The sequence below is a fragment of the Lepidochelys kempii genome, chromosome 6 (genome assembly GCF_965140285.1).
Source record: "Lepidochelys kempii isolate rLepKem1 chromosome 6, rLepKem1.hap1, whole genome shotgun sequence".
In the NCBI taxonomy this organism is placed as follows: domain Eukaryota; kingdom Metazoa; phylum Chordata; order Testudines; family Cheloniidae; genus Lepidochelys; species Lepidochelys kempii.
In genome coordinates this window covers 21,888,435-21,902,710 of record NC_136385.1, presented here as the reverse complement: position 1 = coordinate 21,902,710, position 14,276 = coordinate 21,888,435, and the positions used below count along the sequence as shown (strand labels likewise).

Genomic DNA, 14,276 nt, shown 5'->3' with positions numbered 1-14,276 from the left:
TAAAAAGAAAAAAAAATCTTTTCTCCCAATTGCTTGCCTGGAGTTTGAATGATATATTCATTACATATGAAACAGCCTTAAATAGTCTGACTCTTCCTCTCAGTTGCCCTGTTAGGCAGTCTTGCCTATTAGCTAATGATTTATGAGACAGGAGTACCCAGATAGATTAGTTCAGAGTGGGGCCCAGGGTACTTTGAGCTCTGTACATATAGAGACACGTGTTTGCCAGTCCCCCAAGTGCTCCTCTAGTAAAAACAGGGTCGTCAAGATTTTTCGATGGTTAAGAACCAAATTAAACAAATATTGACTTAAAAAAAATAAGTACTACTATGGGGCACAAACACCTCATCTTTAAAGTCGATTCAATAAGTTCTTTGTAAATCCTTGAAAATGTATGGATGTCTTTCTCAGAGTAACTTAATACCATGTTTTTTAGACAAAATTTCTCCCAGGAGTCAGTGTATGTGCCACATGCGGAGCAATGGCAGGAGGTAATAGAATTACTGGAGCCTTGATCCTGCAACTGGATTTCTATGTCTGGATCCCTGGGTGTGTGGCAAGACCGGCTGAAGTTGCAGGAGAGAGGCCTTCATACCCACTGTTATACCACCTGCAGAAAACTGCAACATAGATTCATTAGTATGTTTCCAACGATTAGGAAAGTGAAATGGCTTGTATCTAAAATGAAAAGCAGCCATTGAAATAAACAGTTGTTACATGTTGATTTGCTTATTTATAGCATAGGTTCACAACCTGGAGGTCACAAACAGGTTTCAAGGGATTGCAGTCATCTTCCTTTTCTTTTTATCTAGATTGTAGGAAGGTCCAGAAATCTGTTTCCATTCTAACACAGGGTCACAGTTTGGAAAGGATTAAGAACCAGTGCTGTACAGTTTTTCTCATGGGGACAGCCTGAAGAGATGCACATGGTGTTTGAGGGTTACAATGGGACAGAAGTTGCAAAAAGTTATGCTACCACAGTTCAGTGGAGTGCACACTATACAGTGCCCATCTACACAACAATTAAGTCTTAAAGCTTCATGCCGTAATAAGGTTATAACTAGAGTTGGTAGAAATGATTTAAACAATTTTTTGTTAAAAATCTGAATTTTTATTAAAAACGTTTCATTTAAAGAAAATGTTCTTGAAACCCCAAAATGAAAAATAAATAAATGAATACCCTTATCTTTGTCTTCCATTCCTCTTCCTTTCACAGTGGCAACACAGAATGGAAAAAATAAGCCATGGAGGGGGAAAGTGTGTGGGGTGGCGAAATCTGCAAACTTAAAAAAAATTTTTTTTAAAGTTTTAATGCATTTTCCTTGTAAAATAAAAATTTGTTCCTTTTTGAAATCTGCAGCATGAAACTTATTCTGCTTTCTCTGCTCCCCGCCCTCCCCCTGGCAAAAAAATCCTCTACCAGTATCAAACAGCTCTAATTATAATGCAGGTTGGTCCCTGTTGGCACCAGGGAGCTACTACCCCTGAATGGATCTTTAATGGCTTCCAGCGGAGCAGATTACTGTCATACCAGTGAAAAAGGTCCACAGTAATTAACTTGCATACACTGCAGTTAATTTGAGAAGGAATTACATGACCAGTAAAGGGTTACATTAAGCACATAACTCCTATGTTAGACATTAAAGAACTATACAGTAAGAGCTATACATTCCTCTTAGCGAGCCTCTCTTTCACAAACATACACAAACAGGCCCTGTGCTAGCTTCACACGGTTTCTGCTTGGCAAACAGAGAAGGTGGTTACCAAATCCTATGGATGACTTCTTCTCTCCAGGTCTGGTTTCCTCAGCCCTCTGGTCTGTCTCGGATTCCCTCAAGGCAAGGCCTTGGCTGCCTGGAAACCCCTCTGGCTCACAGTCCTACTTGAACCCACGGAACAGAGTTTTGACTACTCTGTCTAGCAGCATCTTCAAGCATCAATTAAAGAATTCCCCCAACAGCAATTTAATTTGCTTGATTTGTATACTCTTTTTTCCTCAAAGGAGTCACATGTCTTAAGCATGCCCAGTGGGTGAGTGGCTACTAATTTTTACCTAATTAATACTTTAGGAGGAGACAGCAGAGTGGTGCCAACAGAACATTACTCCACATTCACTCCCTTATCAATCATTCACTTCAGCCCCTTGTGTGATGTCCTTCAACAGGGTTGAGATGCCCCCATCAGCCCATACTCCACTCAGGATGTTCTACACGTTTGCTTTCAAGTGGACATATTTGCTGACACAAAGATCAGTATTGATCCTACACACAGCATGGAGCCAGTCAGTTTCACTTCTGCCATCTGCCTGATGCTAAGAGAAGGATTTTGCTCCCAGAATCCTCTTTTGCAGTTCAGTCATGTCAAGCCATGTTCTCACCATTCATTCAGTATGGCCGCACCAATTTGGCACCATCCCAACAGTCCCTCTTCTACTGGTAAAGTTAAACCGTGCTCTAACAGTGTCAGGGTAATGCTAACTACTGTGTTATACAGTCCTGAGGAAACTCTGCTGTGTAAATGGGCTGACAAAACTGAGCAGCTGCTGGTATATGATTTTTTTTTTAAATAAACCACAAACTTGGATGCAGAAGAGTTTTATTAGAGTTGTTTAATGTTAACAGTGTTATGGAAGTGACCTGTTATTACATTGTATGTGTAGCACTGAACCATGCAGAGGACCCCTTGCAGGGGTAGGAAGGAATGAGCCAATAGGACTGGAGAAACATCAGTTTTACTAGAGGTTTCAGAGTAGCAGCTGTGTTAGTATTCGCAAAAAGTTTTACTAGAGCAGCACTTTTAAAGAAGTTGTTGGCTTTTAAAGAAAAATAAGGAGCAAGGAAAAGGGAGAAGAAAATGTCAGAAAGAAAAATCAATGCAGGCATAAAAGGCCTCCAGGGAAGGCTCCCGGCAAGAAGTCAGGACCAATTGCTGTAACCACCTGCAGGAGTGCCTAGATGCTGGTAAGAGACAGTGATCCCTGACTCCGTGGACACCGGTTCTTGTGCGATGTGCGCGGTTGCCTGTGGGATATCCGTGAGGGGGGCACTGTTGCCCAGGGGGTACCCATGCACCGATGGTCACAGGAGGCCCATGGGGGGGGTGCATGGCTGTCCGTGCCCATCTGATGGCCACGTGGGGTGCACCGTTGGGCATGGGCTGCTCATGCAGTGGGGCCCCGTGGACCCCCCCCCCCGCGGGGCGCGCTCTTGCGCGCGGGGCGCCTCAGCAGTGGGGCCTAGCGGATACAATGGTGCGGGCCCCCTCCCTGCGGGGGCGGGAGCACACGGCAGCAGGCGGGCTGGAAGGGGCGCGGGCTGCTGCCCCGCACCGGGCGGGGCGGTCCCTGAGCTGGCGCCCGGCTCCTCCTCGGGCTCGGCGGAGGGAGGATCCCAGCCCCCTCCCTCGGCGGCGGCGGCGGCGGCCGGGCAGAGAGCAGCGAGCGAGCGCACGGAGGAGGAGGAGGAGGATCCTGGCTCTGGCGAGCGCCTCCCTCCCGCTCCCAGCCGAGCGCAGCGCCCGGAGCATGGAGCCTGCCTGAGACGCTCCGCGGGCTCCGGCGGCTGCTGCTGCGGCGCACAACATGGAGACGGCGGCGGCGGCCGCAGCCCCGCCGCCGCTGCGGCTGCTCCTGCTGGCCGCCGCGGTGCTTCAGTGCCACTTGGGCTCGCTGCGGGGTGAGTGGGGGGCGCTCCCGGCGCCGGGCCCCGCGGGGAGCCGCTGCCTTTTGTTGTTGACTGAGAAACTTCCCAGCTCCCCGGGGCTGCTGCCGCTGGGGCCGCGGGGCTGGAGAGGTGGGAGCTGCGGAGCGCCTGGGACCGGGGCGCTCGGGGCTGGGGATCCGGCACGGAGGGGGCTGGGAAGGGGGGCAGCCTGCAGCAGGCTGGAGGCGCAGGGCGCCTGGGACAAGGGGAGGAAGGGGTGTGGGAACGGGGATCTTGGGGGGGGGGTGCTGGCGGGGGGGAGCGGGGAGGATGTGTGGCAAGTTGCTGTGTTTTGTGAGGAGTTTGTTTCCCTTCCCAAAAGGAGATAGGGACGGGGAGGGAATCCGAGGGTCCCACGCACGCAGGGGGGAGGAGAGGCGAGGCGCGTGTGGAGGGCGATCCTTCCTTTGGAGCGGGGCACGAGGATTATGTGTCCCCTTTTGGGGGGATAGGTATTAGGTGGACCCTGTGGGGGTCTCCTTTCCTTGCTGGCTAGGGAGTAACCTGGCCGTAGCTCCTTCTGAAAAGCTGTTCCCCCCTCCCCAAGGATCAACTAAGAGGTGGCTTCAGTAAACATGTGTATTTTAAGTAGCAAGACAAAAGTTTGTTCTTTTCCCCAATGCTTTGCGGCCTCAGCCAGTGATTTCTCTGGGGTTTGGAGGAGCTGGTGTCGGGTGTCAATCACAGGCGGAATCAAACTTTTGGCAGCGTTGGAGTGGGGGTGGGGGGAAAGGAGAGAAGCTTTCTCCCGCCCGCCCCCCCCCCCCCATTTTAAAGTTGAAAAGGAAAAACTTGCTTGACTTGTGAAATGTAACACTTAAGAAAACAGCCTGTTCTGAGCAGATCTAAGGAGAGTAAACGCTGAAGAAACATCCAGCCTTAACTGCAGCCAGCGTTTGTTCCTGTCCCTGAGCATGAAGTCAGTCTATCAGGCACAATTCCATCTCCAATCATTGGGTGCTTTCACTCAGAATCTCCCCATTCCCCCACTGGGTGTGTTTTTAAAATCTCAGTTCTCACTTTGCATTGATCCACTTTTGTTTTGACTGTCCTTATTTTCCCTCCCAATCTTTGCTTTCCCATTTCAGCATTAGGACTTGCAGGGGGCTTTCCCAATTACATTTTATAATCTTCACTCCATTCAGTGCACTAAACAAATGCTTGGCTTTGTGTTCTTACAACCCTGCATGAAGACAGTTGTTTTCTCTCTTTGCAGTACTCTAAGCAGTACTTTGAAGTAACAGGATAATAATTTAAAAAATCCCCTCCCCCCCAACAGCCATGAAAAAGGGTCTGGGATTTGCTCATCTGTTTTCTTAGTGCATGCTGCTTTAGTTCTGCCTTTGTACCATTGCAGACAGGGACTCCCAATTGCATACAAGAGACATAAGACACAGCCACTGCTGCTTCTTATCTGCTTGGATACTTCACCTCAGCACTTAGCAAACTGAGGTTTAATAGTTGCAATTTCCTAGGTAGTTTAGAAAATGTAGCAGTGGCCAAGATTAACAGAACATCACCTCAGGGTCTTTTTTATTGGGCCATCCGCTTTTTCAAGCCATCTGTAGTGATCAGAACTGTCATTTAATACAAGAGGTCTGACCAATTTTCTCCAGAGCCATCATTTTCTAATTTTAGTCAGGGCTATCTATTGCTGTACATTAAAAACTATTTATGCCCTTGTAAACAAGAGATGTCTCTCTCCTCCCAAAACATTGAATCTCTTCATAAACTAGTAAGTCCAGAAAGTCAGTGAAGTCTAGAGTTGAATCACTCAGAATTAATTTTTAAAATGCTGCACAAAATGTAAAGAGAGAACTTACTGTGGATTGTTCACTTTTGGACATTTCTCTGTGTTTAAAGATGTCCATATTCCCAGTTGACTCTGAATTTAAATGCAGAACTTTAGAAAATGGAGTCCAATCTACAGTAGTCTTGAATGGGGAAAGATGAGGCTATAAACAAGTCTGGGGTTACCTTCTCAGATTAACTTGTTGACAGTTCATCTTTTAAATAACATATTTCAAAGAGTAAACAAATGTAGTGTTCACTTGTGAAGTTTTCTGAAAAGAGCATTTATAAGACGTTCCTGAATCACAACTAATCACCTCTTCTTTCAGTTTTGAGACTAGAAATGATTGTATATATCAAGATGTTTCTATAGAGACTATGGGACATGCAAAAGCCTTTTGTCCAAATGCACTTGTGGTTGTGTGTTTTTTTTTTTTTAAATTAGCTAATGGGGCTTAGTTCTGAATCCTAATTACACGACTTCTATTTTCTGACTAACATTTGGTGTTACTGTAGATTGAATTGAATGGGACTTCTGAAGACAGCTCACCTGTCACTTTTTTCTTTTTTATAAAAGTATGAGCAAGCTTCCTCAACTATATGTTATCTTCTGTTTTATGGCTGGTATACACTCTGTAAACATACTAGAAATGTCTGAAACATGTAACATACTCCATATTACTACCGCCAAACACTATTCATATTGTCCGAATTATATTTCAGTTCCCAAGATCAAAGGATATTTTTCAAAGTTTGAGATAAACTGGTCATAAACACTTTTATAAAGAAGCTTATGTTTTAAGCTTCCATTCCTTGAGATCCCTGATTCTGTAAACAGCACATGTGTAACTTTAAGCGGGTGAGTAATCCAATTGACTTCAGTAGAACTACCTGCTTAAATCACTTAAATGGAAATACACATTTGCTTAAAGTTAAGCAGATGCATAACTGTTTCCAGGATTGGGGACTTAATTTTATTTTTTCCTATAAAGTTTTAGCAAAAGTTTAAAGTATTATGATTTCAATATACAAAGACAAAATAATTTTGCTACTAAGTAAATTTCTTGCTCCGAACATGAAAAAGTCAAGGTTTGTTATTTTAAAGTTTAAATATAAGGATAAAGCTGCATGAGTCATGAATTGACAAAACAAATAATAATGAAATGTTGCAGTTGGACACTTCCTTGAAAGGAGACATTTTTCTTTAGAGGGACTCTTGCATGTTTAGCAACAGGAATTTTCAGGTGAGGAGATATTAACCTGTGTTGTATGCTTCTTGTCTGTAAATATTTGATGGCGAAGACCTTTAAAGATGTCTTATTCTTGTACTTTGTATTGCCCTGTGGAATTTGTATGTATCATTTGATTTTTTAATTATTTTTTTTTAAAATCAGAAAGTAGTTGGAATCGTGCTTAGTTGTGATTATTTGCTTAAACTCCAGTAGCAAAGAAGTAAAAACCATGAGTTCACAAAAGTTCGTGGGTAACAATTGTATGCAACATTCTAGCATATTTTCCCAAAGTTATGAATACATATTAGTTTTAAAGCTTTTTTTTCTTTTTAGGGCTATGAACAGTTCCTTGTTACTAAGAGAGATGAGTTTTTATAGAGAGAGGGAGAGCGAGAGAAAGAGGAGGAGAGGTTCTTGTGACCAAAGAAGAGATTACATACATCTGAGAGCATACTTGACTGATACGTTATGGGAAACAAAAAGATACATTTGGAAGTATACTTAACATGGTCATTAGATAGTATGTGTATTGCCAGTTACAGCCTAAAACTATTTAAGCACAGATATTCCAGCCAAATTGTGACAGATGTTGACTTGGTAAAGGAAAATTTGGGGAGAGGCAGGTTATGTGGGAATCTTCATCTGAGTTTCAGTGCAATTTAAGTGTATAACTGTTCTACCAGTCTGCCTTCGTAGATGCTTCAGTACCCTACATGTGATACAAAAGGGCTGTTGCTAAATGCATAAGGAAGAAAATATTTAGACTTAACTATAAAGTTTGTCATTCTGATATTTTAAGAGCACTCTAACGTTTTTCTGCAGACAAAGGATAACGACTTTAATTGTCCATCCTTTAAAAAGTTTAATTTAGGCATCAGTTTGAAGTATGACTTCATCTGTTAGTTCTGGATGCTTTAAAATTACTCAACATGAATCTGTACATAGTGCATAAATCTATGAGACACATTACGCCAATACTGCAGAACAGTGGGAATGTATTAGGTTAATGTCCTAGCATGAATTTCACCACTGCAGCTTGCTGTATTGAACCACTTTCTCAGCTGCTTTAGCTCTTATCTGCGTAGACAGTTGATTCACATTCAGACCATATTAGTTAATAAATCAAGGTTTTAATTTTAAACAAACTGTAGATTTGTATTAACTGTAGAATATGAATGCCTTATATCTTCTTATCATAAAGTTCAAAGCAATTTTGTGACAAATGCAGCAAATTGGGTGTTTTTTAAAAACTCTGCGCTCCTGGTTATTAGCACTTGTTGTTAACATTGTATATTAATATTTTACAACGTTAAAGTGAAAAATACCCATCTGTGTGTATATGGCTTATAAATTAGGTATGCATCATTTTTTAGTTTTGCTTCTCATTAAAATATAGTCAACAGTGTACACTGAGAGTAGGATAAGCTGTCCACTCTCTCTCAAAGCAGAAATTAAATGAAAGAAGGTCCAGAATTTGTAGTGTGTAGAAATAGTTCTAATGAGAACAATATTTTATTTTTTAAGCTTCATGTTAGATTCATGTCTTATTACACAGCATCGCTTGAAAATGACCTGCAACTACACAGAAGAGAATGTTGAATTAATTCTTAATTTATTTTGAGAAGTCTACTCATTGCATAGCACTTCTCATAATATAGAGCAAGAAAATTACCTCTCACAATGTCTCCTTGTGTCTTTGGCCTTAGAGCTATTAAACATGCAAGATCTTTTACTTCCGCAGGTGCAGAATTTCTCATGGAAGGTGTTAAGGCTGAGAAAACATAAAGCTAAAAACAGTTCAAAGAAACACAGTTGTTATTGTGCACTGTAGATCTGTGTGTGTGATTTCACTGGGAGTTTCACCTAAAGAAAGCAGGTAGAGTACAACTCCTCATTTGTACCAGAGGCCATCAGAAATGCAGTTGCATTCAACAGAAAATGGGGGTATTATTGTGCTTAGAGAGTCAAGGTGCATGGTTGATTTTCCTTTCTGACTTGGAAGTGCTGTATTACTTTCAAGCAAAATGTAACCAGAAACACACTAATTATTTGTTCACTTTGTATATTGGCTGGGGATGTTGAATGGCCAGAGCCACAAGGTAATTGGTCCTTTTGGATGTGACAGATATGTACACTTTCCTGACAGATTCCACAGCTGGGACTTCATAACTGGAAAAACACTTCTGGATATCCCTACATCTGTTTTGTAAGACTGAGGAAAGCTAGGGGTCGAGGCAAAGGATAATAAAAGTAGCTTTTGGGGTGCAGGGATGGCGAGAGACAGCTGGGGTAAGGGGGAGTAGAAAAAAGAACAGTTGCAAATTGCCCTATAGCTCCTGCTCGGTGGCTGTTGGGCCACAAAAAGCTGCTTCGGGAATTTTAAAGATGGGGTGCTTGGGGGTGAGGTCAGGGAAAAAGTTAATAAGGGTTCTAGCTTCTTGCTACTATTTTTCTGTTTGTGTGTTCTCCCTTTGCTAGCTGCTACGTTGCATAGACGTGGCCAGTGTGCACAGTCACACCAGTTTAACTAAAGATGTGATTTTAAATTGATTTAGTTAAACCCCAGTGTGCCTTTTGTGGGTTTTCTTAAATCAGTTTTAAGCTTGATTGATAGCAGTTTAGCTTTCCCCCTCTAAATGTGGTGGAACTGTTATAACTAGTTTTAAACCAATATATACCTGTCCACACAGGCTCGTTGTGGAAGAACACATTGTATAAGCATCTACAAAATTGGTTTTAATTAAATGAAATAGTAAGAGGGCAGATTACACCAACAATTAGCCCCAACAGCAGTTGCAAAGTGAAAGAACCACGGTTTTATCAACTAACTGGGGATTAAGGTGTTCACCACATCAAAAAGTTCATAAAATTGTGACTTCACAAAATAACCGTGGGTATGGTGCATAAGTTGCGGTATGGTGCATAAGTTGCAGTATGATGCACTGCATTGCTTATTTCTTTTCCGTCAAACCTCTGCAAAAGGAAAGGAGGACTTGTGGCACCTTCGAGACTGACCAATTTATTTGAGCATAAGCTTTCGTGTGCTACAGCTCACTTCATCGGATGCTGTAGCTCACGAAAGCTCATGCTCAAATAAATTGGTTAGTCTCCAAGGTGCCACAAGTCCTCCTTTTCTTTTTGCGAATACAGACTAACACGGCTGTTACTCTGAAACCTCTGCAAAAGGTTTTCCAATGCAGTGAAGACTTCAGAAAGTGAAAGAATGTGACTTTTTCTTCATTGGCATCCTTTTGTTATGTGATCCCCCCCCCACCCCCCGGTTTGTTGAATAACTGATTGTAATATTGGTGTTCATAAAATCAGGGTTGTACTGTAGTAGAGTTAGAGGTGTATTTGTCAGATGGTTGAATGCCCCAGAAGCGTGCACCTATAACTGCTAATGCACACACTGCTGTGGCTTAATGTTATAACAGCAGTTACTGAATAATACTGTTACTGAATAATACTTGACACTTAAAATTTTCGAAGTGCTGTATAAATATTAACTAATCCTAAGTACCCCCGTGAGATAAGGTTATCATCTTCCTCTTACAGGTAGGGAAACTCAGGAGGACAGCTTAAGTGACTCACCTAAAGCTATAGAGGCTGTCTGTGGGTATGTCTACATGGGAGCTGGAAAGGTGTAAATTCCGACTTGAGGAGTCATAGTTGCACTAGCTCTGACCTTTTGGGTAGCTTACTAAAAATAGCTGCAGTGGTGGGAAGGCCTGCCTGCCCCAAGTAAGCACCCAGGGTCTTGGACAGGCTTGTGCTTGGGGCAGCTAGTCCTTCCCACAGCTTGCGCTGTTGTGGCAGCTAGACTTCTGCTTTATTGAGCTAGCTTTTTGAGTGCTTGTGCGGGAACCAGGAATGTCTCATCAAGCTGGAATTTACACTTCCAGCTCCTGTGTAGACATACCCTGTGTTAAGAGCCAGAGTTAGAATTTGGGAGTGCCTTCTCTCCTGCTCCGGCTACTAGACCATGCAGCTTTGCTAGATTAGTCAGCTGCTATATGAAAATACTGTGTGAAAAGAATATTGTTGCAAACCTATCTTGAAAACTCAAAATAGTATTTATTTTGGGGTGGGCGTGGCTAGTATTTTAAATTCTAAGTTGCATATCCATTGCGAAAACGTGAAGATTAAAATAACATTTTACTTTGTGCAATAACAGAAAGTAGGGAAAGTATTCTGATAAAATGGGAGTAACTTTCAGATCTACCCAGAGGGAAATACCGTAGGCACTGTCATACAAAAAGTATTTTTCTACTAATTTTGGGGCTCCATTTCAGTGAAAGTTTTGCCTTGGTAAGGAGTTTAGAATTGGGCTGTTGGGTGGTGTTTTAGAGTTTCACAGCATTTCATGCTGATGATTCCATGTTTTTCTTTTTTTTCCTCCTATGAAGTTATTCATAGATATAAACTGATTTAAATTACACAATATTATTGCAGTTAAAATAAGTGGATATTAACTTGAATACATCACTTACCTGCACTTTTGAAAGTACTTGATTGACACGGTAGTAATGGTGTGACAGTAATGCTAAGGGGATTTTTGAATCTGAGCCTACGAAAGCAGAGAGAGATTTGGAGTTAAAGGATGGGTGTAATTGAAGACAGCACTTTCTCCTGGTTGTAACTTGTTACACTTAGGATTTGAAAAAGTCTGAGGCAGTGTAATGTGGTGTCCAATACACATTTACAAACCTATGGACAGTGGGGAGATGCTGAGGACAGAATGGAAGCACTAACTGCACTTCCTGGCTTTTGTGGGTTGGTCAGGCAGGTAACATTAGTATAACACAATTTTTTACGTATCCATTTATTTCCTTTTCTTCTATGTCAATACTAGTTTAAACCGAAGCAAAAGAAACAGGGGTGGGGTGGGAAGACAAATCTCCATGGAAATGTACAGTGGATTATAATCTATAATCAGTGGATTATTGACCTGGTTTCCGAGCTTTTACGGAATATCATGTCAACAAATGTTCTTGTATGTTAAACAATACTATCTAGAATCTGTTTTGTGTGCTAATTACATCTAGCAATAATTCTGTATGCTTTTGAAAACTCAGTATTTTGTTTGGTTTTAAAATACAGAAATGTATTTACCTGCAAATTTTTTTTTTAAATAAAAGATACTGGAGTTTTATATGAACACACTGGAACTTCTCTAAATTAAAAGTGACCAAATCAATCCGAAAACATACTCTTTTTCTCTTAAAAAGACATGTTTGGTCACCTCAAGTAACACATCCTAGTGAGAATTAGACTGTTCTGAATTAGCTGCCACGTGTTACACTCCCCACCTTCCATTTTGCTGATTATTCTTGAGTAAAGATTTAGGCTTTGTCTGACTGTGAGTCATAAAATACACCTTGGGTTAACCCAACCCTGTGAGCGATAGTGTTTTGAAGTAGCTGACACATGCCACTTTCTGACCTAAAGCTTTATATCAGCACAAAATGCTGCCACCCTCGCCCCACTTCCATTTTGCAAATGCTCTTGGAATAAAGAACTGGGTTTCATGTGGTGTAAATGACAAAATACTTCTGAGGTCACCTCACGTGATGTGCCCCTGCAAATGTTAGCCCTCTCTGAAGTAGCTGACATGCATTGCTCCCTGGCTCTAAGTTTTGTTTCTTTCCAGTATGCACACTCACACTTTCCATTTTGCAGACCCTCCAGTAAGGAATCGGCTGTCAATGACAAAATACTTTCTGGGTCTTTTCAGATGATACATCTACACAATCATCTGACCATTCTGAAAATTCCTGTGTATGCCACTCCTTGATCCAGAGCTTCATTTGTGTGCACAGCTCTGGCCTGTCATGCAGTGCCTCTCCATCACCTCCTTTTTTTTTCAATAATGAGCTAGAGTTTCAATCGACATAAGTGAAAAGGTGTCCCCTCGTGGCCTGTCCACACAGAAGTTGGACTGTTCCAAAGAGACTTGAACATAGCACTTCTGACCCAAATTTTTGTTTCTGTGCCTGGACTGCATCATTCCACTCCCCTTTCCATTTTGAAAATGATGCTTGAATAAGCAACGTCATTTAACCTGATGTGTAAATGTCGTCTCTGGTTACTTCACCTGAAATGTCTGTGGGACCATTAAACTGTTCAAAGCTTCAAACTCTGCAAATGGTGCATGGTGCTGGCCAGAGTGAATCCTCAGTTCAGGGAGAGACTCGTTCTGGGGTCTTCCAGCTGATCCAGTGGTTGTGCAGATGTCATTTGTGGAAAAGTAGTTTGCCATTTATAGTCAGTCATTTCCTTATTCAAGGAGTATGTCCATTGTGGAAAGTACTGGTGGTGTGATATGTGATGGCATTTTGTGCAGGTATAAAGCTTTGGCTCAGGGAGTGACGCGTGTCAGCTATGAAGCAGTCTGATGATCATAGGGATGTGTCATTTGGGGTTACCTCAGGCATTTTATTTCTTATGTATCCACACGTCTCAGCTCTTAATTCAAATTAAGAGAAGAGGCAGCTGCAACGTATGGGATTGGAGGCTTGTTTGCATCTCAGAAAAGCATATTCTTAAAACCATGAATATATATTTTTATAAAATTCTATCTTAACTTATTTGGGTGAAATTAAAAAAGAAAATTAATTTGGCCTTTGAGTAAGAAACTGAGAATATGGAACCAACTTCAGCTTTGCTTTTTGACAGAGTTGTTAACTCATGATAAGAGTGGAGGGTTATAACCCGAATACAGCTGACCTGTAATTCTGACACAGGGGACTGCATGCATTGCATACTTAATATTTTTCTTAGCTGCTGTAGGTTAATACAAAATCAGAATGTTGTTTTGCCTAACTTTCGTAGCTGCTGAATTGGAAAACGATGATCTTTTATTTGCTAGAAGGGAAAATTTTTGTCCATTGTATTATAAACCATTCAGTATCATATGTATATTCAGTCACAATAATATTTGTAAAATGGATATTTAAAGTAGCTTCTGAAGCATTAATTTAAGGAGTATTTTTAGGTGTAATATACCTCTCAACTGCACCTCATTTCAAGGCAAGTCACTAATTTTAGGCCCAAAGTTAGCTATGTTCTACACAAAATTGATGTCCCTTCATTTTAATTGTTGAAAATGATCTACTCAGAAATAATCATGAAACTGAGGTTAGAGAGACAGAAATCTGCACTACAGGAATTAATGCCCCAGCATTTTAACATTCCAGCAGAATAATTATTGTTCCTCGTTTTGGGGTTTTGTCACACATTGCATCCCGCATTTGGGCATTGGCTGCCTGAGGCATAATGTATTAAACAGAGTGGGAAATGGATTAATTTTGGAAATCTGTATTGATAAGTTGTCTGAACATCTGGTGTGAATGTGCAGGGATGGCCGATTAAACTGCAATTTTGGCATTCTTGTTCCCAAATGAGAGTGAAGATGCTAAAAATGCCCCTGAGTAGAATTTTCATTTCTGAGGTCTGTATAGCTGTAGATGATATAAAGCCTTGTACATTGTATGCATATGACTAGTTGGGTAAAAGACCTCTCTAGCCATGGTGAAGTTTTGGGTGTCTGGGT

The 14,276-nt window shown here is 41.6% G+C and overlaps 1 protein-coding gene across 2 annotated transcripts in view; it reads left to right on the top strand.

Annotated features, from left to right (window-relative positions):
• Nucleotides 1-3,436: 3,436 nt before the first annotated feature.
• LRP5 (LDL receptor related protein 5) overlaps nt 3,437-14,276 on the top strand; it is a 248,458-nt gene continuing 237,618 nt past the window's right edge. For both annotated transcript variants that reach the window (XM_073347077.2, XM_073347076.2), the window contains exon 1: nt 3,437-3,674. In XM_073347077.2, coding sequence (XP_073203178.1) covers nt 3,581-3,674 — 94 coding nt within the window. In that variant the 5' untranslated portion in view covers nt 3,437-3,580. The remainder of the gene's footprint in view (nt 3,675-14,276) is intronic.